Genomic DNA, 22,146 nt, shown 5'->3' on the forward strand with positions numbered 1-22,146 from the left:
GGGGCAGGAGGCTTCCCCTCCTTGGGGTGGACAGCTGGACAGACCGGTTTGGAGTGAGGGGGTGAGGGAACGGCCAGCCCCCAGTGCCTGCGGCGCAGCAGGATTGGCACAGAAAGCCGCGCTCCCAGTTCCTGGTGCGGGCGAGGCCAGGGCAGGGGCCAAGGCGAGGGCGGGGAGAGGCCTGGACCTGTCGCCAGAGGCCCCAGGCAAAGGGGCCCATGCGGGACATGCTGGGCCGACACCCTGTGTCCACACCTGCGGGCAGGTCTGGGCCCTCTCCCTTGGGACTGTGCCCTGGCCTCCTGAGCAGGCCTCACTGAGCCATGGCAGGTTCTGATGAACAGGGGCCTGCCACTTAGCCATCAGATGTGGGTAAGATGTGCCACACAGGCAGCACTGGCACCTGGCCTGTAAACCCAAGCGCCCTCCCAGCTGGCTCTGCTGGCCAGTGGGCCCTAGGGTGGGAGAGCCCTGCACCAACCACACAGATGACACTGAGGCAGGTGACGGGAATTAAATAACTTTTGACTTTATTTCACTAGAGATAAAACCAGCAGCATCACAGCTTAAGCCCCTTACCCCACCCCCTTGTCCTCCCCACCCCTCCCTCTTCTGCCTAATGTCGGTAATGGGGGCTTCGGGATCGGGACCTTGAGCGCCTGGAAGGAGAAAGGGAGGGGCCGTGAGAATGGGGTGTACACACATCAACACACCTGGGGCCATGGAGGCTTCAGTGATCGGAGCACTTGTCTGTGGAGGGAGGGATGTTCCCCAAGGGATGAGACCAGCCCCTCCAATGGGAGGTGGGTACAGGGTGAGGCTGGAGGAATGAGAGCCAGGACCTCCCATCGAAGGACAAGTGTCACTTCCCAGAAAGTGGAGGGTCTTGGGCTTCCTTACCTTCGAGAAGAGCTGTATTCTCGACCTGGAAAGAAAAGAGGAGATGAAGAGCGAGCAAACATCCAGGGTCAGGGCCTCTTCCTTGACCCGGGGTGAGGTCCTCAAAACTGAACTCCAGGGGTTGTCTCCAAATGAGGGGACATTTCCAGAGAGTCCAGTGGCTGCGATCTGTGCCCCTCACCAGCCCACGCCAGAATGAGCACTTCTAATTTCTGCAATCACCTTGTGACTAAAGCAATGTGTGTGTACGTGTGTGTGTCTTAAGAGCTTTCATTTCTGGAAGGCTAATGTGGAACACGTACTATTTTTTTTGTAACCCTGCTTGACACTTTTCTTTAAAGCCCCAGAGCCCTCCAGCCAGGTGGGGACACTCACTGTATCGGGGGGAGGGTGAGCGACTCTGCCGGCTGTACTGGCGTTCCCACTCTTCTCTCTCCTTCTCTCGGCGTTCCCGCTCCCTGCAAAGGCATGGCATTAGCATCTGGCCAAGAACACTGGACACACTGAGCTCAGGGAGGGCAGGTGCTTCCGACACCCTACTCTGAGGAAGACAATAAACCAAGGGGGCCGGTACTGCCACCAATCCGGGCTTGGAAAGGGGGCCCGAGGTTCAGAGGGACCCCAGCTGGCGGAGCTGACTGGAATCCCAGCCCCCTCCCTAGGAAAGCCTTGTGAACAGAGGGAGGCAGGATAATCCCATCATTTCCTGCCGCACTGGGGCACCTGCACACACTGAGTGCTGAAATGGTCTCCGTCACAGTGGCCAGGCTTGGCAACCCAATGGCTACATCTACTGGGTGCCTTCTCCGTGCCTGGCCTTAATCTTGTCAAATCCCCCCAACAGCCTGTGAGGTGAGACAATGACTCTGTCTCCACTTAGGAGATGAACAGGCTGGGACAGGAGGAAGACCCATGGCAGTGGGTGGGTGGGGAAGGGGTATCAGGAACAGCTTGCCAGGCCAACAGAACAGCAAAGGTGACTGGCACTTGGAGGCTGGAAGAGCTGGGACGAGGTTGCGGTGCGGGAGGCAGGCCGAAATGGAGGGAGGAAATTCAGGAAGAGGAGCAAGAGAGGTGGTGGGGCACAGCCCTGAGGGCCAGGCAGGGCTCTGCCTTTCATCCACCCACAGGGAGCTGGGCAGGGCTCGAGCCAAGAGCCCGTGGTGGGAAGGCCAGGAAGCCCAGGAGCAGGAGGTGTGGCCATGGGACAGGGAGGGGCAAGGTCTTACTTCATCCGGATCTTGCGGGCCATGGCTCGAAGCTCGTCTTCCCGCTCCTGCAGCAGACAGGGCTATGAGGACGTGGCCAGGCCAGCACCCACCCGTCACCCCAGCCCTCCCTTCCCCACTTCACCTGCCGCTCATGCTCCTGCTGGATCATCTTCTCCTGTGCCGCCTTCTTATCCGCCTTGACTGTAGGAAGGAAGATATACAGTGGCTGAGGGGTGCCCTTAAGAGCCCCACTCTCTTTTTTTTTTTTGAGATGGAGTCTCCCTCTGTTGCCCAGGCTGGAGTGCAGTGGCGAGATCTCAGCTCACTGCAAGCTCCGCCTCCCGGGTTCACGCCATTCTCCTGCCTCAGCCTCCCCAGTAGCTGGGATTACAGGAGCCCGCCACCATGCCTGGCTAATTTTTTGTATTTTTAGTAGAGACGGGGTTTCACCGTGTTAGCCAGGATGGTCTCGATCTCCTGACTTCATGATCCACCCACCTTGGCCTCCCAAAGTACTGGGATTACAGGCGTGAGCCACCGCGCCCGGCAAGAGCCCCACTCTCTAAAACGAGGCTGAGCTCAGACAGGTCAACCTGACTGCAAAGGCCTCAGCACGGCGGCAGCGGAACTGATGCAAACCCACTCCTCCCCAGAGCACCTCTGCGCCTGCGCAGACTCTCCAGGGAAGGGCCAGGCCTCCCGAGGTGGTGCTGGGTCTCCTTGCTCCCACTGCCAAGGGGAAGAGCTGTGAAACCCTGGAGGGACGGGGCAGAACATACACTGCCTGTTCAGCGCCTTCTGCATCCTCAGTTTCAGCTTCTCCTGAGGCGTCAGCTTGGGCTGGGGAGGGGGGAGAAGAGGTGGGAGAGGGGGTGGGTGTCCCAGAGCTCCCACAACCCACCTCAGCCAACAGCCTGGGGCTTTTGGGGCAGGGGGGTGGGGAATGACGTGGGGAGGAGGGGCAGGCTGTGGACAGCCCTGAAGCTCCCAGAGGCTCAAGTGACAGATGGAGCCCCAGTGTACAGTGAGGAGGGAAGAGGGACATGGTTCTCACGGGGACAGACCCTTCCCCTCCCCTCCCAGTCCCTGGGGCTGGATCTCCCAGCCCACCCGGGTCCCCCTGCAGGCCCACCAGGCCCAGCTCTTGGGCACTGCTGCTGACGGGAATTAGACGGGCGAGTTCCAAATTCTTACTGACTTTGGCAGCTCCTGTCTCTTTACCAGCGGCAGGTTCGGTCCTGGGTGGGGGCAGGGCCAGAGGACATGGTTGGGAGGGGGAAAGGACAGCTGCCACCTCTGACCCCAGCCTCAGCACTGCCCTCAGACCAGGTGGCCAAGTCATGGGCCTTCTGAGGCCCCAGGGTGCGACCATGTCCCTCTCAGACCCCACAGAACCTGTAAGACCGGGCCCTGGCCCCTTCTGACCCTCATCAAGGACAAGGTTCTGACTGTGCAGATCCTCCAGGATTTGGTGTGTCCTCCTCAGACCCCCCAGGCCAGGGCTGTGTCCCCCTGAAATCCACCCTCTCAGGCCAGGGCCATACCCCGGCCCCCAGACTTCCTAGGGTAGGGCTGTTTTCCCAAAAAGAAAACAGTGACGTTCGCCCTCCCCACCTGAGGTTGGCAGCCCTCTTCCTCCAGACCCGCCCTGCTCACTTTTTCAGCTTCTCGCCCACAGCAGGGGACGCGGCCGGCCTGGTCAGCTTCTCTCTTGCGGGTGATGGCGAGGGGCTCTGGCTGCGGCTGCGGCTGCGGCTGTGGCTATGACTCTGGCTGGGGCTGGGGCTGTGGCTGCGGCTGTGAGTCAGGCTGCGACTGCGGGACGGACTGAGGGACCAGCTGCTGCGGCTGCGGCTACTGCTGTGGTGCCTGAGGCCCCGGCCGCCCCGCCTGTAGCGGTCCCCTGAGTGGGAGCGGCTCCTGGGGATGCAGCAGGGCGGGAGGAGGACTGTGAGGCTCCAGGGACCCCAACCGCACCCCACCCTGGCTCCGGATCCACAGTCCTCCTTCCTGCAACGCCCGAGGTGACGGGCTTGACTCTCCTCTCCTGCTACTCTCTCTCCGAAATGTCCCGAAGCGGCACTCTGGCCTCCCTCTGGCTACAGAGATGGCGTTCTAGATACACTCAGCCTAAGGGCAGTCCTGCCATCATGAGCCCTGCCTGGCCTGTGTCACCTCTCCCTCGCTAGACACCCACTTGCCAACTTCTTGAGAGGGGAGCTCTGGGAGGGATGGCTGGCTCCCCCTTTATGAGCCGTGTCCAGCTCAGGCGCAAGTGTTCCATGGTGGCCTCATCTACACCCTCACCCACCTCCTCATCCTGCTCGTGTCCAGGGTCTTGACAGCAGTGGGGAGCACCCCTTGTCCTCTACCAGTCTCAGCACAGACCCACAAGTTCCAATCTGGGGATGTGGAACCCCATCCTCTCCCTGCTCCGGATACTCTCAGGCTGGCATGCAAGATGTGCCCAGGTCCCACCTGCCCTCCAAGTCTTTCTCCTGTCATTGCTCTGGGTAAGCTACAAGGAATATATGACCCGGAAGCCAATTCTGGGCCACATACTAACTCTGCTTGGACTCTCTTGTTTTTTTTTTTTTTTTTAAGACAGAGTTTGTCACCCAGGCTAGAGTGCAGTGGTGCAACAGCTCGGCGCACCGCAACCTCCACCCCCTGGGTTCAAGCAATTCTCCTGCCTCAGCCTCCCAAGTAGCTGGGATTACAGACGTGCACCACCATGCCCGGCTAATTTTTGAATGAAATTTTTATAAAATTAAAATTTGTTGTCATTATTAAGAAAACAAGGGCCAGGTGCAGTGGCTCACGCCTGTAATCCCAGCACTTTGGGAGGCCAAGGTGGGGGGATCACAAGGTCAGGAGGTCAAGACCAGCCTGGCCAACAGAGTGAAACCCAGTCTCTACTAGAAATACAAAAATTAGCCGGGTATGGTGGTGTGCGCCTGTAATCCCAGCTACTTGGGAGGCTGTGGCAGGAGAATCACTTGAACCCAAGAGGCGGAGGTTGCAGTGAGCCGAGATCGCGCCACTGCACTCCAGCCTGGGTGACACAGCGAGACTCTGTCTCAAAGAAAAGGAAAGAAAACAAGAGCTATCCTCTAAAAATCCAGACCCTCAACTTCTCCTGAGAACTAGAAAGACTAGGTGACACTAGACCTGCTGCTGAGCGGTCAACGCCCCCACTGGAGGGAACACGTGCTTGCCAGGTTAGCAGGATCTCTACCTGGCCCCTCTACTTTACCTGCCAGACCCTACAGGCAGCTAACATGGTGATCAGTGCTACAATAATGCAGGTAATGATGCTGATGGTATTAACAGCACTTAGCACCAGCCCTGACCTAAACACCTTACATGGGTTTACCTGTTACACCTCTAACAGCCCAGAGAAGCAGATGCTATTATTGCAATTTTACAGAAGCAGAGGCCCAGGGACTCTACACTCGGGCAGGTGCCCTGAAATCTATGCTCCCACCGACCCAGCGTTGCTGCCCTTCCAAGAGCAGTCCTGACCCCAACAGGCAAGGAGACCAGAAGGGGGTAGACCAGTCCCCAGGTGACTTTCTTTTCTAAACCATCCCTAGAGCTGGCCTCTCATCGTGTGTTCCCAAAAATGAAATGTTTTTTTTTTTTCCTTGAGATGCAGTCTCATTCTGTAGCCCAAGCTGGGGTGCAGTGGCACAATCTTAGCTCACTGCAACCTCCGCTTGCGGGGTTCAAGCAATTCTTGTGCCTCAGCCTCCTGCATAGCTGGGACTACAGGCGCACGCCACCATGCCCAGCAATTTTTTTTGTGTGTTGTTTTTGAGACAGAGTCTCGCTCTGTCACCAGGCTGAAGTGCAGTAGCACGATCTCAGCTCATTGCAACCTCTGCTTCCCAGGTTCAAAGTTTTGGGATTACAGGCGTGAAACACCGCGCCTGGCCTAATTTTTGTACTTTAGTAGAGACGGGTTTTCACCATGTTGCCCAGGGTGGTCTCGAACTCCTGAGCTCTGGAGATCCGTCTGCCTCAGCCTCCCAAAGTGCTGGGATTACAAGTGTGAGCCACCGCGCCAGGCCAATGAGCTATCTTGATTTTTTCCACTCGCTTCCCCATCCGCTCCTGGCCACACAGGAACGCACTCCCACCAAGGAGTTTCCCAGCCCTCAAGACCCGGACCCGTCCCTTCAAGCTACAGAACACCCTAGAGCGTCCGTGCGCTTCTATTCCCCTGGACCTGGAACCCCTGACAGCAAAGACAGTCTCCTGAGGAGAGAGAGATACGCAGTCTCCTCTCCACACCCTGCTGTGGAAAACGGGCTGGGCTCCACCCCCACTGCCGCCAGGATGCGTACGCAAACACCTATGCCTTGCCCTTTCCAACCAAGGGCTTCCTGCGGAAGAGCAGTGGCCTGTGCCTGTCCCCTCAGATGGGGTGTTCTCTGAGCCAGGTGGCCAGGTTTCCTCCCTCTGAGCACCTTCTCCCCAAGATCGAAGCCCGCGCCCCCCAGCCCCTCCCGCCCACGCCCAGCCGCACACACCTGCTTCTGCGCCGGGGCCCGTAACCACCACGCCGGGCAGGCGAGCGGGAGTAGCGGTGTCCGTCTCGGGAGCCCCCACCTGAGTGCCGCCGGCCACGACTACGGGACCGGGAGTAGCGCCGGGAGCGGGAGCGGGAGCGGGACCAGGAGCGGGACCGGGAGCGGCCGTGGCGGCCGGAACGGTAGTAGCCCCCGCCACGGCGTGAGCGGGAGCTGGAGCGAGAGCTGGAGCGGGAGCTGGAGGTCCTCGAGGCGGAAGAGGAGGAGGAGGAGGAAGAGGAGCGGCGGCTGCAGGCGGGGCACGGAGGGCCGGTCAGTGCAGGCTTGAGCCGCGGCCCCCCTCTGCCCCGGGTCCCCCCCATGGTGACCGGGGCGTAGGGCGGGCGGCGTGAGCGTTACCGACCGGGCGCTGGCATTACGTCCTGGGGCGGGGCCGCCAGGCTGGGGAGGTGCGGGGGGCTTCCCTGTGGCGACCCCTGATGCGGCTGCGGCAGCAGCAGCTGCGGCTGCCTCCTCATCGCTGCCTCCAAAACTGGTGATGAACGTGATCTTCTCCTCGCTGCCCGGGGTCGGGGAGCGGGAGCGGGAGCGGGACTCCGAGCTAGACTCTGAGGGTGACCTACGGGTAGGGAGGAGGAGGCTCACTAGCCCAGGCTCCCGGAGCCTCTCCGGGAACAGCACACACAGCTGAGCAACAGCAGCGCCAGCGCGGGCCAGAGCAACCCGGGAAGCCAGGCGGGTGGATGGAGCCTGGAGGGCACTGAAGACCCAGCTCTGAACAAGGACTTGACTCACAACCATGCAGCCTTTGCTAAATAACCAGGAAGGACAATGACAGACAACTGCTCTGATTTTATGTGGCTATGAAAAATGGATGAGCAGGCCGGGCATGGTGGCTCACACCTGTAATCCCAGCACTCTGGGAGGCCGAGGCAGGCCGATCACTTGAGACCAGGAGTTTGAGACCAGCCTGGCCAACAAGGTGAAACCCCGTCTCTACAAAAAAACACAAAAAAATTAGCTGGGCATGGTGGCGCACACCTGTAATTCCAGCTACTCAGGAGGCTGAGGGCACGATAACTGCTTGAACCTGGGAGGCAGAGGTTGCCGTGAGTCCAGATCACACCACTGCACACCAGCCTGGGCAACACAGCGAGACTCCGTCTCAAAAAAAAAAAAAAGATAAGTAGATCTCTGCACAAAACACAGAAAAGTTTTACTCAAAAGAAACATGGATAATCTGGGAGGAAAAAGCGAGTTCTGAAACACTGAGTGTGGTGCAATTCCATTTTAGTAAAATAAAAAGAAAGTGGCCAAGTGTGGTGGCTCACGCCTGTAATCCCAGCACTTTGGGAAGCCCAGGTGGGAGGATTGCTTGAGACCAGGAGTTCAAAACCAGCCTGGTCAGACCTTATCTCAATTTTTTTAAAGAAAAAAAAAAAAAAAAGTTTTTTTTTAATACATGAAATTTTAAAAATAAAAAGAAGGTACCTGATATCCAACACTCCCATGTATAAAGCACTAACCTACACCTTTTATTTCCCCAGAAGCCATTCACACCTTATCTAACCTCGACCCACAGCCACATGAGGAAGATCCCATTCCCACCCCCATTCCAAAGAGGGAACTGGGCTTCAGAGAGCTATAGAGCTTGGATGAGGGGGACTGGGATCACACTGAGCTTGGTCCCTCTCAAAATCCCTGCTCCAATCACTCTTTCACCCACGAGACAAGCACCTGTGCCCAGCGGTGCTACTGAGTGCCCGTTATTTCCCACTGGCCACTTCTGGAAATTGAGATTAAAGTGACTTGATTTCTCAGTCACACTGTTTTGCCATATTTGATCATTTTTACCATAAGACTGCGTTGTATTTAAATCAGAAAAATAAAATAAAGAAGCTTCAAATATAAAGAAAATTTTATTGGCCGGGCGCGGGGCTCACGCCTGTAATCCCAGTACTTTGGGAGGCCGAGGCGGGCAGATCACGAGGTCAGGAGATCGAGACCATCCTGGCTAACACGGTGAAACCCCATCTCTATTAAAAATACAAAAAATTAGCCAGGTGTGGTGGCAGGCGCCTGTAGTCCCAGAGAATGGTGTGAACCCGGAAGGCGGAGCTTGCAGTGAGTCGAGATCGGCCCACTGCACTCCAGCCTGGGCGACACAGCGAGACTCCGTCTCAAAAAAAAAAAAAAAAAGAAAATTCTATTTAAAACTGGGAAAACAAGAGAGCGATCTGGAAAACACAAAAATGATTCAGACCCAGAACATATCATGCAGTCTGTGGGCTTGGGGTGGCCTAGCAGGGTGAACCTCCCATCCCCTCCTCAGCGTCCCTGTCCCCATCAGGGGGCTCCCTGTCTGCTACTCCCTGGTCCTCTGGAGGAACTTACCGCTTATAGGGGTCATAGGTGGGGCTGTCTCGGCGGGCATAGCTAGAGAGAAGAATGGGGCGGGACAAGTTGGGGCTTAAGATCTCAGTAGGCATGAATTTAGGATAAGTCCCCCAACCTGAGGACCCAAAGCTAGGCACCTGGCACAGTGAGGGGGCTGCTGACCAGGTTGGGGGCCTTCCCTTGATTCCTCCACCCACCCCCACCTCAGATCTGTCCAAAGCATGAACTTAGGCCCCACCCCACAATGTCCTAGACCCATCATGACTCTGAGGAACTTGGACTTCAGCAACCCTGGTTCTGCTTGGCCTCTTGACCCTAGAATGAAAGCATCCCTCCTCCCAATCCTCATCTCTGGCTCTCACTCGGTCCAGGCTTACTAATGATGATGATGATAAGATTAAAACAGGCCGGGTGCGGTGGCTTACGCCTGTAATCCCAGCACTTTGGGAGGCTGAAGTGGGAGGATCACTTGAACCCAGGAGTTTGAGACCAGCCTGGGCAACATAGCAAGACACCATCTCTACAAAGCATATTTTATTTTAATTAGCTGGGAGTGGTGATGCATGCCAGTAATCTCAGCTACTAAGGAGACTGAGGTAGGAGGCTCGCCTGAGCCTAGGAATTTGAGGCTGCAGTAAGTCGTGATTGCACCACTGCACTCCAGCCTGGGTGACGGAACAAGCCCCTGTCTCTGGAAAAAAAAAAGAAGAGAGAGTCTATCACAGCTGAGGAAACTGAGGCCCAGAGAGATGAAGTCACTTGTCCAGCATCATGCAGCTCATAAAGGAGGAAACTGGGATCCAAACCCAGGCCCTACAGCCATCCAGCCTGGGTTTGCCTGCACTACCCTCTGTGTGCCTCTGTGCCACTGCTGACAGCAATGACAACTGGTGCTATTCTCTAAGGAATGTTTTGCACACCAACCCCTGAACCTACAAGTTGTTTAAGCCTTACAGGAACTGTCAATCACTCTCCTTTAAGAGATGTGGCAAAAAGAGGCATGGGTTTGCACCGGGCCTCTCCTCAAGGCCTCCTGACCCAGGCTGGGCTCTCTGCTCCAAGCCAGACTGCCTCATCCAAACCTGTCCCAAGACCTCCCTGTGGGGACTGCCCCAGCCCTCTCTCATGGTAGGTGATAATGCTTCATTTTCCAAAGGAAGAAACTGAAGTTCACAGAGTTCAGGAAGTCACTTGTCCAAACTCCAACACAGGAAACAGCCAAGCAGCAGAACTGGGTGAGAGTCTAGGGCAAAGCCTGTGCCCTCTATTCCTCTGCCGCCCTGGTGACAGCCTCACGCCACCTGTGCATGGGCTCCTGGGAGTCTGGCAAGGGCCCCCAGTCCGGCAGGGTGAGGGGAGTGGCTGGCAAGGAAAGGAGTCCACATGGCCCTCAAGGCCGTTCCTACCTCTAGACCTTCACGCAGGCCATGCATCGCCCCACTAGAAAGACTCTTTCCTCAAGTCAAATGCCTGCCTCCAAAGAGCCTTCTCAGGCCCTAAGCCCCCGCTCCCCTCCGCCAGATGCCAGCAGGGTGGGGGTTCAGGGAGAAGCCCTACCTGGGTGGGCTGATCTTGCGACCCCTCAGCCGCTTCTCCCGAAACTCTCTCCGCTGGCGTCGAGAGCGGCGTCCCTGGAGTAGGGTGGGTACCAGACTGGTGAGGGGGTGCCCTCCCTGTGACACAATGCTGTCCCCTTCCACTCCAGCCCAGACCTCACCGAGTACATGGCCTTCTCCTCCTCAAGGGCCTTGGCGTGCTTGATGGCCTCTGCCTCCTCCTTATCTTTCCGGAGCATCCTATAGAGGGGGATGAGAATTAGGATAGAGGAGGGGGTACGCCACAGGATAAGGAGGACACAGGCTGAGTCATCAGAGAAAGTGAGGGACCCGAGTCACCCCACACCAGCCTGAGGTATCTTTCATTCAGTGCCACTTCTTGAGCACCCTCTGTGTGCCAGGTGCTATCTTAGGCATCAAGAACTCAGCACTGAAAAAAACAGAAATCCTCACCTGCACGGGCTGACCTTCTAGGGGTGAAGATAATGAGCAAGGGAATAAAATGCATGGTCCATTAGATGTTAGATCAAAGGCAGAGGAAGCTCAGGGAAGCCACACAGAACGGGGTATCTAGAGAGAAACCTGGGGGAGCAAGCTGCAAACGCCCGAAACGAACAGCAGAGTGGCCCAGGTGCTGGGCCAGGCCTCTGCACTTGAGGAGCAAGGAGGCCATGGAGGCTGGGCAGGAGGGATGGGGGCAGTCAAGAGGACCAGATGGGTAAGACCTTTCAGCCATGGTGAGGACACTGGATATGCCTGAGGGAGGTGGGAGCCACAGAGGGCTCTGGGCAGAGGGTGCCGTGCTCAGGCTCCGCTTCTGGTTCACTGCCCAGTGAGCTGGGACCATTCTGTGTGGTCTTATGAGCTCAGCAGTGGGTATGGCTCAGGGTAGAGGTACAACCAGCAACTGCCAGGATAAATGACCAGGGAATGAAGCCTCTCCACTAGAGGGTGCTGTCCCCCAGCCTAGGAATCCCCTGGGCTTCCAAGAGCCAGATTCGCCCCAGGTCACACTAAGTAGGGCAGGCTGGGTGATTTGGGTGCAGCCTGTTCCTGCACAGATGAAGTGGGGCCACGACCACCATAGGCTCAGGGACCTGCATGTGTAAAGTCCTGGGCCCAGGGTCAGGCACACAAATGCTCACAAACAGGATGGCTGTCAGTATCGGGAGTAAACAGTGAGATGCCAGGGTGGGCCCACAGAATGGGGAGGAGTGTCAGCAGGCAGGCCTCACCTGACGAAGTCGCCGTCGGCCATGCCATAAGTCGTGGCCTGTTTATTGAGATCTGCCACCTGCTCCTGGTTCAGTTCATCCACGTCCACCTCCACGTCTGCACCAAGAGAAAAGCTGTCAGGAGCCACGGCCGAGCAAGAGGACAGGGGAGAAGGGGCAGTGCTCCAGGAGGTGGGGGTGATGGGGCGCCTGCCAGACTGAAGGACTCTTCAGGAATGGATGGCATCAAGTATGGCTCATCTTGGCATCCCCTACGCTCGCACAGGGCTTGGCCAGAGGTGAGCACAACACACGGTGGACAGAGGCAGCTGGGGGACAGGGCTTGGAAGGGGCAGATGAACGGAGGGAGGGAAAGAAGAAGGGAGAGATGGATGGATGGGTGGAGGGACGGATGAAGGGATGCAGGGATGGATGGAGGGCAGGAGGGATAGAGGGATGAATGGAATAGAGGCAGGGAAGGAAGGAAGGAGGGATGGGTGGATGGAGGGAGGGAGGAATGGATGAGACGTGTGGTGGGGTTGATGTGGGAGGGAGGACTGAATAGGGTCAGACAAATGGCAGCTGAAGATCACGGTGGGCGGCAGGCAGGGTGTGGGTCACAGGTGTTTGGAAGCAGGGCGTGTGATGAGCCAGCGGAAGGAGGGCCGGGCGGAGGTCAATGTGTGGCTCTACAGAGTGTGAATAAAGAGCCGGCTGCTGGTCTGAGCGCAGTGGCTCACGCCTGTAATCCCAGCACTTTGGGTGGCCGAGGCAAGTGGATCATGAGGTCAGGAGTTCAAGACCAGCCTGACCAATGTAGTGAAACCCTGTCTCTACTAAAAGTACAAAAATTAGCTGGGCATGGTGGCGTGTGCCTGTAGTCCCAACTACTTGGGAAGCTGAGACAGGAGAATCACTTGAACCCAGGAGGTGGAGGTCACAGTGAACCAAGATCACGCCACCGCACTCCAGCCGGGGTGACAGAGCAGAACTCCACGCCAAAAAAAAAAATAATAAATAAAAAAATAAGAAGAGCCAGCTGCTGGAGTGAGAGCCAGGATGAGAAAAGCGGAGAGACTCGGGGGTGGTTTGATCAGGGGAAATCCAGAGGGGAGGTGAATGGCAGAGAGGGGAGGGTGAACAGATGCCTGGAGGATGGGAGCTGGCTCTGTAAGAGGATGAACACTTGTTTTCCAGAGGAGGGAAGAGAGCAGGAGAGAGGGGCAGAGGCACAGAGAGGCCGGCCCAAGTGGAGAAGAATGGAGCCAACACCTAGGAGGGGAAAAGATCATAGAACCAGCACCCTAGAAATGAGAGATGAGTGAGACGGGGTGGCAGGAGGCTGGCGTGCCCTGGGGCGGGGGAGGGAGAGCAACACAGCTCGTAAGCACGGGGTGCCCCACAGAGGGTGAGGGACGAGACACAGAAACGATGCCCAGGGACTGTGGGTGGGGAGGGCAGAGAGGGGACCCCACCGATGTCGGGGATGACCTCATCTTCATCCGAGTTGCTCTCCTCCTCGGCTGCTGACTCCTCCTCCTCTGGCTTTTCTGCCGCCTTCTCTACCTCAGCCACCGTGCTGTCTTCGTAGGTATAACCGATGGAAGCCTTCTTCTCTGCCAGCCTGGGAAAGGGGAGCCGTTGAGCCAGGGCCGTGCCTGGCGGAGAGGAGGGCCCCAGGCTGGCCCCACACACCAGCTTCTCGAGTGCCACGGCCCCCTCCCCTCAGGCTGTCCTTCGGCCTAGGTCCCTCTGCTCCTGCCCACACCCAGCTCCTCCCTCTTCCTCCACATCTCAGCTCCAGGGCCCCACCTGCCAAGAAGTCCTCGACTGGCACCCTAGGGTGGGTCGGCACTGTCCTGAGCTCCCCAGTCCTGCCTTCCTTGGGTCATCTCTGTTGGGGAAGGTCTGTCTCCCGCCTAGACCATAAGTCCCATGAGGGCACAGCCCAGAGTCCTCCTGAGCAGTCAGGTGCCCCAGCTTTGCCCTGAACAGAGCAGTGCCTGAGGGGCCTGAGCAGGACCCTGAGGCTGGGGCCGTGGACGAGGGTTGAAGTCTCCAAGAAGCATCCAGGACAGTCCCGTGGGACCCCTCCCAGTGGAGGAAGGCGGCAAGCAGTCAGAGGGAGCAGGAGGGAAGGTGTCACTGAGGGAGTTGCCCAGTCCCAAGCCAAGGCTCCAGTCTACCGTGCACCGGGGCAACAGCAGCTGGCCTGGAGGAGAGCTAAGCCCTGCAGAGGGAACGGCATGTGTGAGGGTAGGGTCCTGCGCTCATCAGACCGAGCTGGAGAAGAGAGAAGTGAGACTGCCTGGCCGCTGCTCCTCAGAGGCAGCTGCTCCAGGATAAGGCCCAGGTCTCCCCAGCTACTCCTTGAAGGACGCAGCTTTGAGAAGCCTCTCTCCAGAGTGACATCAGCTAGGGCTGATTGCAAGCTCACTACACGGCAGGTGCTAGGACAGGTACTTCACAAGCTCTGTCTCCTGCATGCCTCCCAACTCCAGGCAGCGGGGCCTCCTGCCAGCCCCATTTTACAGGGAAGCACAGCAAGGCTCAGAGAATTCCCACTCACGGCCTCGGAGCCAGGACTCAAACCCAGGGCTGTCTGACCACAGGGACTGCACCTCCCACCACTCCCCAAGCTGAAAATGCAACGCAGAGCCGTCGGCAAGCCCTGGCACCCCGACAGGGCTTCTTCCTCTACACAGTTATTAAGTGAGCACTGACTGTGTGCTGAACACCATCCTTGGTTCTGGGGAGACCCTGGTGGACAGGATGGAAGAGGCCATGCCTGCCTGGGGCTCCCAGCCCTCCCGCCTCCTCAACCCCCTGCACCCCAGACCCCAACTCACTTCTTCTTCTCATCTTCACTGGGTCTCTGGAGGCCTCCGTACAACTCGTCAATGTAGATCTGGTACAGGCACTGCTCCTCTGAGACTGCAGCAAACAAGAGACCCCGGGTCAGAGTGGGTTGGGGACACTAGGAATTCAGTGGGGGAACATCAGAGTGCCGTGAAGCAGGAAGACAGGTGCAACCCCAGTGCACCTTGGGGCAGTGGCCACTTCCAGATAATCAAACTGTGTCTGGTAGGACACAAGCAACTGCAGCAGAGCCTTGGACACATCACTCACTGGACACACGACCTTGGTCGAGTGACTTAGAACATCTGTGCCTCGGTTTCCTTTTTCGTAAAATGGGACCACAGGCAGAGTGAGTGCCTGGCCTGGTACTTGGACACTCTACCACCATTCTAACAGTTCCTGGAGGCCTCTGGCTGGACCCTTCAGAACCAAAACCTGCTCCTGAGCGCCACATGCCACTCTGACTGCACAGGTCACTCCACTGCAAGCCTCTCCGTGACACGTTTTAACACCCAGCTTAGGGGACTCAACAATGTACCAGAGCCTTCCTGATCTTCCCTGCAGAGAGACACATGTCCCTGACTTGCTGTGGGACCGTGGGTGGTGGGTCCCCTTCCTTCCTTCCCTCCCTGGGCCTCAGTTTTTCTTTGTCTATATTTTTTTGAGACGGAGTTTCATTCTTGTTGCCCAGGCTGGAGTGCAATGGTGCAATCTTGGCTCACCGCAACCTCCGCCTTCTGGGTTCAAGAGATTCTCCTACCTCAGCCTCCCAAGTAGCTGGGATTACAGGCATGTGCCACCACACCCAGCTGATTTTGCATTTTTAGTATAGACAGGGTTTCTCCATGTTGGTCAGGCTGGTCTCGAACTCCCGACCTCAGGTGATCCACCACCTCGACCTCCCAAAGTGCTGGAATTAGAGGTATGAGTCACCGTGCCCGGCTGGCCTGAGGTTTTCTATCTGGAACAAGAGGTGGGTGGGCTGGCGGGCCAGAAGGGGATGTAGCACGGCCCTTCCTTGCTCTAGCAAATACCCCATTTCTACTTATTGCCTCCAAAGCCCAGGAGGGGCCCAGCTGACCCTGTCTTGCACAAGCTCCCTCTCCGTCCCTAGCTCTCCCTGCTCCGGTCACATGGGCCTTCTCTTTGCCCCTCCAGTGTGCCCATAGTCCTGGCTGACACAGGGTTTTGCCCAGACTGCTCTTGGCCTGGAATCCTGTGGTCTACCCGTGCCTCCCAGGGAGCTTCTATCCATACATCACTGACCCCAGCCTTGGTCCAGGACTTCTGTCCTATTTCTCTCAGAGAATGGTGCACTGTCTGTCACATCATCTTGGTTTGCAATTGGCGTCACTGACACTGAGTATGGAGCTGCTACCCTCTCCCCTGCCATGCCACTGATCCCAGAGCAGCACCTGCCACACCGCATGTTTGTGGAAGTGAATGAATAAATGCAGAGTGAGGCAAAACTAAGGGAACCCTGGCTCTACCACCAGGAATCTGTGTGGCCTGGAATGATGGCAAAAACAGTATCCATTATACCACATGTCCCTGATTCTAAGGCCTTGGTGATCACTAGAATTTTGGCAGCCTCTGATTTTAGAAAATCAAAAAAGCATCTATCTTAGAAATAAACAAATACTGGACTAGCAGACCCACATGGAGGGTTGACTGTGCCAGGTTCAGTGCTGGGGTTTTATACACATCACCTCACTCAACTCTGACAACCACCCCATGCGACAAAATCATCACCACCACGCATCTCGAAGAGGAAACCGAGACCCACCAGGTAGTAAGGCAGAAACCCAGCAGAGAACTCCATCCTTCCCTTAACTCCACAGGGAACCCCAAGAAAGGGAATCTCTAGTTCTTGGTAGGTGAGTTAGGAGCTTTCCATCAGCAGAGAGCAGCGGTTAAGGACACGTGGAGAATCCCAGGTCCTTGGACAGGGTGCTCCCCCTCGACATCCTTGTCTGTAAAACGGGGTGACAGCCGGGCGCGGTGGCTCAGGCCTGTAATCCCAGCACTTTGGGAGGCCGTGGTAGGTGGATCACAAGGTCAGGAGTTCAAGACCAGCCTGGCCAAGATGGTGAAACCCTGTCTCTACTAAAACTACAAAAAATTAGCTGGGGGTGGTGGCAGGCACTTGTGATCCCAGCTACTTAGGAGGCTGAGGCAGGAGAATCACTTGAACCCAGGAGGCAGAGGTTGCAGTGAGCCGAGATCATACCACTGCACTCTAGCCTGGGCAACAAGAACGAAACTCCGCCTCTAATAAATAAATAAATAAATAAATAAATATTTAAAAAATTGGCCGGGCATGGTGGCTCAAACCTGTAATCCTGGCACTTTGGGAGGCCGAGACGGGCGGATCACGAGGTCGGGAGATCGAGACCATCCTGGCTAACATGGTGAAACCCCATCTCTACTAAAAAATACAAAAAACTAGCCGGGCGCGGTGGCGGGCACCTGTAGTCCCAGCTACTCAGGAGGCTGAGGCAGGAGAATGGCATAAACCCGGGAGGCGGAGCTTGCAGTGAGCTGAGATCCGGCCACTGCACTCCAGCCTGGGCGACAGAGCGAGACTCCGTCTCAAAAAAAAAAAAAAGAAAAAAAAAATTTAAAAAGAAAAATAAAAACATATTCTTGCTATTTTCTCTATTCTTTAAAGAAAAAAGGACCACGGAGTCAGAAGGCATGGTATATGGACGTGACCCTGCTGGGAACAACCAATTCGGCAGACATCCCCTATACCAAATCCAGAGACGGAGGCCCCGAAGGGGAAAGAGATGCAGGCAAAGTGAGTCTATCGTAGAGCTGGAGCCGGAACCCAAGACCCTCTAGTAGAAAGTATGTGGATAAAACTTTTCTTCTCAAACTTATTTATGTCTTCCAGGCTCCAGGGCCCCCAAACCCCACACCCCTCGTCCCCCTGCAGATCACTCACTGCCGGCAAAGTCGTTCTGCACCAGGCCTCGGTAACGCTCGTAGTTACACTTCCGTTCGTCCGACTCCTGTTCTGGGGAGCTTTAGGGGAGGGTGAGACCTTGAAATCAGAGGGAAGGGGTGGATCCCACCCCAAGCCGGCAGGAAGGGAAATGAGGCATCCTCCTCAGGCTCAGGGCGGTACCAAATAGGAGGGGCTCCTAGGAAGGTGACAGGTAAGCTAGGAAAAGAACAGGGGCTCCTGGGTATGACACCGTGCCTGGCAGCCCTCTGGGAGGCGGCTTACATGGTGGTGAGTAGTGGGGGGGTGTAGTCGGGGATGTGGTCCAGGTGGGCGCGGACATCGAATCGGTCGATCATGTTGTTGGTGTCCCCCTGCCAGGGCATCCTGAAGTGGGAGGGGAGCAAGAAAGCAAGAACTTCAGGGTCCACAGTGCCCAGGACACAAAGCACCTGCTCCCTGCCAGCTGAGGCTTGGAAGCCTGGCCCTCACCTCAACCCCCAGCTCTCAGTCCCTCCTGCTGCAAGCCTCCCTGAATCCACATTCAGCCTCCTGGGACCTGAAACAGGCCAGTCATCTGACTGCCCCTGAGGACACCAAGACCCCATTTCTCAGAACCAAGCAATAATGGGGAACTTGAACCAGGTCCTAGTGGGTATTTGAGGAGCGGGCCTCAGGCACCCTGAGACAGCCCTGGTCTGGCAACCTACTCTCTGCTTCCTCTGTGCCTCTGGCCCTGGCTCCACCCATTTCTAAGTCCTCCAACCAGCACTGCTACTCTGGGGCCTCCACCCCAACCCCTGCTCATTGTTCTCACACCCTGTGACCATCACCTTCACATGTGGGTCACGCCTTCCCTGCCTCTGAGTCCCCAAACATCTGTCCATACTTCAGTCTCTGCTCCAGACTCTACACCACCCCAGGTCGGTTCTGACTCCCAGTCTTCAGTCACAGACACTCCCCTGCCTCCCGTATGAGTCTTACATATTAACAGGGCTCTCAGCGGCCAGGGCGACTGCAGAATCCAGGTGCACCTTGCAAGCTCGGCCATGTACCTGCAGGAACTGGGCCGGGTCTTTCTTCTGCAGGGGTAAACAGGACTGAGGTCACCACCCAACAGAGCTCCAAACCCCACCCCCTCAAACACAACCCAGCTTAGCAGCGAGCTAAGGTCAAGCGGGCCATACCTCAGAGGTGAACCAACCTGCTAACCTTTAGAAATAAGGGAATTGGCTAGGCGTGGAGGCTCACGCCTGTAATCTCAACACTTTGGGAGACCAAGGCAGGTGGGTCACCTAAAGTCAGGAGTTCCAGACCAACATGGCGAAACTCAGGCTCTACTAAAAATACAAAAAATTAGCTGGGCGTGGTGACACATGCCTGTAATCCTAGCTACTTGGGAGCCTGAGGCAGAAGAATCGCTTGAAACTGGGAGGCGGAAGTTGCAGTGAGCTGAAATTGTGTCACCGCACTCTAGCCTGGGTGACAGAGCAAGACTCCATCTCAAAAAAAGAAAAAAAAAAAAAGAAAGAAATTAAATAAGGAATTTGTTCCTCTGGAGGTGGTGGCCAGTACGAAGACCTCGCTCCCTAAGATATCAGTGCCCACAACTCTTCACCTCCCACCCTCAGGGCCATTCATCAGAGATGGTGTGGGCACTCCCGCCCGGACCAGACTGCATCCGCACGTGGAAAGATGACCAACATCATTAGCCATCAGGGAAACGCCAATCAGAACCACAAGATACCACTTCACCCACACTAGGCTGGCTGACATGGAAAGGACGGACTATAACAAGTAGTAGGCCGGGCGTAGTGGCTCACCCCTGTAATCCCAGCCCTTTGGGAGGTGGAGGCGGGCGGATCACCTGAGGTCAGGAGTTCGAGACCAGCCTGGCCAACATGGTGAAACCCTGTCTCTACTAAAAATACAAAAAAATTAGCCAGCCGTGGTGGCAAGCGCCTGTAATCCCAGCTACTTGGGAGGCCGAGGCAAGAGAATCGCTTGAACCTGGGAGGCAGAGGTAGGTTGCAGTAAACGGAGATCACGCCACTGCCCTCCAGCCCGGGGCACAAGAGCGAGATTCCATCTCAAAAAAAAAAAAAAAAAAAAAAAAAAGTAGCGACAAGAAAGTAGAGAAATCAGGTTCTTTAACTGGAGTGCAATGGCGCCATCTCAGCTCACTGCAACCTCCACCTCCCAGGTTCAAGCGATTCTCCTGCCTCAGCCTCCCGAGTAGCTGGGATTAACAAGCATGCGCCACCACATCTCGGCTAAGTTTGTGTTTTTTTTTTTTTTTGAGGCGGAGTCTCGCTCTGTTGCCCAGGCTGGAGTGCAGTGGCCGGATCTCAGCTCACTGCAAGCTCTGCCTCCCAGGTTTATGCCATTCTCCTGCCTCAGTCTCCCGAGTAGCTGGGACTACAGGCGCCCGCCACCTCGCCCGCTAGTTTTTTGTGTTTTTTAGTAGAGACGGGGTTTCACCATGTTAGCCAGGATGGTGTCGATCTCCTGACCTCGTGATCCGCCCGTCTCGGCCTCCCAAAGTGCTGGGATTACAGGCTTGAGCCACCACGCCCAGCCACTTTTGTATTTTTAATAGAGATGGGGTTCTCCACGTTGGTCAGGCTGGTCTCAAACTCTCAACCTCAGGTGATCCACCCGCCTCAGTCTCCCAAAGTGCTGGGATTACAGGCGTGAGCCACTGTGCCCGGCCTCAAGTTTTAAATAATTACTACATGGCCAGTGAATCACCAATTCCACTCCTAGGTATATACCCAAAAGAATTGGAAACAGGTACTCAAATATTTGTACACAAACATTCCTAGCAGCATTATTCACAATAGTCAGAAGGTGGGAACAACCCAAGGGTCCTTAATGGATGAACAGATCAACAAAATGTGGACCATTCACACAGTGGAATATTATTCAGCAATGAAAAGGAATAAAGTTCTGCTATCTGCTACAACATGGACGAGCCTCAAAAACATTCTGCTAAGCGACCGAAGCCAGTCACAAAAGGCCACCCATTGTGCAATCCCATTTCTATGCAATGTCCAGAATAGGCAAATCCACAGAGGCCGAGAGGAGATCAGCGCTGAGGAGTTGGGGGAATGGGACTCACTGCAAATGGGTACAGGGTTTCCCTTTTTTTTTTTTTTTTTTTTTTGAGACAGAGTCTTGCTCTCTGCTCTGTCACCTAGGCTGGCAATGCAGTGGCACTATCTCAGATCATTGTAACCTCTGCCTCCCAAGTTCAGGCAATTCTGCCTCCACCTCCCGAGTAGCTAGAACTGCAGGTGCGAACCACCAGGCCCAGCTCATTTTTTCTAATTTTAGGAGAGCCTCGGTTTCACCATGTTGGCCAGGCTGGTCTCGAACTCCTGACCTCGAGAGATCCATTTGCCTTGGCCTCCCAAAGGGCTGGGATTACAGGCGTGAGCCACCGTGCCAGTCAGGGCTTCTTTTTGGGGTAATGAAAATGTTGTAACATTTGATTGTGGTGATAGCTGCACAATCCATCCTGAAAAGCACTGAATTACATCCTTCAATGAGCGAACTGTGAACCGTATCTCAATGAGCTCTTTGTAAAAACAACCAAAAAGAGAAGAAAAAAAAAAACTCCAAAAAAGGGCACTAAGTCCCTACCACTGTTATGCATGAGCCAAAAAAAAAAAAAACAGCTACTAAGACAGGGAAGACTCTCCCGAGTCGCTGGCCCTCAGGTCTTTGCCTTCGTGCAGGGGTCACAAGTCCAAGTCATCGTAAGAGCATCATGATCAGAAGAAAATCTGGCAACTCCCACCCCTGAGCTTCCAGAGAGCTGGGCCCTGGATGACCTCTCGCTGGGTGCTCCCAGAGGAGCCTACCAGAGCCGTAGGAGCGGCTGCTGTGCTGTCCATGAAATCCTGATCCAGCTCCCAGTGACATACACCCAGAGTCCAGTCACTTCTCACCCCCCCAACCCCAGCCCCATCCAAAATCCCCTCTCACCTGGACCACCTTGTCCCTGGGTTCTACCTCCAGGGGATTCGCTGACACTTGCTGGGCCGCACTCCACCCCCCACCCCGCCCAGCCCCTGACCACTCAGCCCTCACAGGCGCTGGCCTGTCCCTCTCTGATTTCTCTCCTCCCCTACTCTGCTCCAGGCACACTGGCCCTCATGCCATTCTTTGGGCATTCCAGACATGCCCCGCACTTCTGCTCAGGACCTCTGCGCTTGCTGCTCCCCCGTTTATTTCAGATCTCCTCCTAAAAGCCGTCCTCAGTGACCCTATCTAAATAGCTCCCCACTTATCTATGCAAGCTCCTTCACTCTGTGGCTTTATTGAGATGTAATTCACATACCACACAATTCACTCACTGAACTCCACTTGTGTTCTTTTGAGCACCTGCTACCACCTGCCTCTAGGGCTAATATTCATTCATCACCTTTCTCCCATGCTAGAATGCAACTCGCAGGAGGCAGGGCTCTGTTTTGGCTGCTATAACCCTAGAGCCTACAACAGGGCCTGGCCCACAGCAGGCTC

General features: G+C 55.9%; 1 protein-coding gene across 4 annotated transcripts in view; it reads right to left on the reverse strand.

Annotated features, from left to right (window-relative positions):
• Positions 1-504: 504 nt before the first annotated feature.
• The window catches only part of CLASRP (CLK4 associating serine/arginine rich protein), a 32,029-nt gene continuing 10,387 nt past the window's right edge, over positions 505-22,146 (reverse strand). The window contains exons 3-21 of one of the 4 annotated variants that reach the window (XR_002724546.2): positions 18,604-18,701; positions 17,905-18,006; positions 17,620-17,699; positions 14,663-14,747; positions 13,289-13,437; positions 11,835-11,931; positions 10,761-10,839; positions 10,601-10,674; positions 9,041-9,082; positions 7,050-7,265; positions 6,647-6,934; positions 3,768-4,031; positions 3,306-3,349; positions 2,891-2,951; positions 2,254-2,312; positions 2,130-2,176; positions 1,276-1,358; positions 901-925; positions 505-659 (exon numbers count right to left, since the gene is read on the reverse strand). Coding sequence is in view for 2 of the 4 variants with exons in the window: in XM_023182427.2 (XP_023038195.2) it covers positions 617-659; positions 901-925; positions 1,276-1,358; positions 2,130-2,176; positions 2,254-2,312; positions 2,891-2,951; positions 3,244-3,349; positions 3,768-4,031; positions 6,647-6,934; positions 7,050-7,265; positions 9,041-9,082; positions 10,601-10,674; positions 10,761-10,839; positions 11,835-11,931; positions 13,289-13,437; positions 14,663-14,747; positions 17,620-17,699; positions 17,905-18,006; positions 18,604-18,701 (1,998 nt within the window). In the remaining 2 variants the exon portion in view is untranslated. Of the gene's footprint in view, positions 660-900; positions 926-1,275; positions 1,359-2,129; positions 2,177-2,253; positions 2,313-2,890; positions 3,350-3,767; positions 4,032-6,646; positions 6,935-7,049; positions 7,266-9,040; positions 9,083-10,600; positions 10,675-10,760; positions 10,840-11,834; positions 11,932-13,288; positions 13,438-14,662; positions 14,748-17,619; positions 17,700-17,904; positions 18,007-18,603; positions 18,702-22,146 lie in introns of all 4 variants that reach the window. The other 3 variants (XM_023182428.2, XM_023182427.2, XR_002724545.2) reach the window with 3 other exon arrangements.

This window comes from Piliocolobus tephrosceles, chromosome 21 (genome assembly GCF_002776525.5).
Source record: "Piliocolobus tephrosceles isolate RC106 chromosome 21, ASM277652v3, whole genome shotgun sequence".
NCBI classification, from domain to species: domain Eukaryota; kingdom Metazoa; phylum Chordata; class Mammalia; order Primates; family Cercopithecidae; genus Piliocolobus; species Piliocolobus tephrosceles.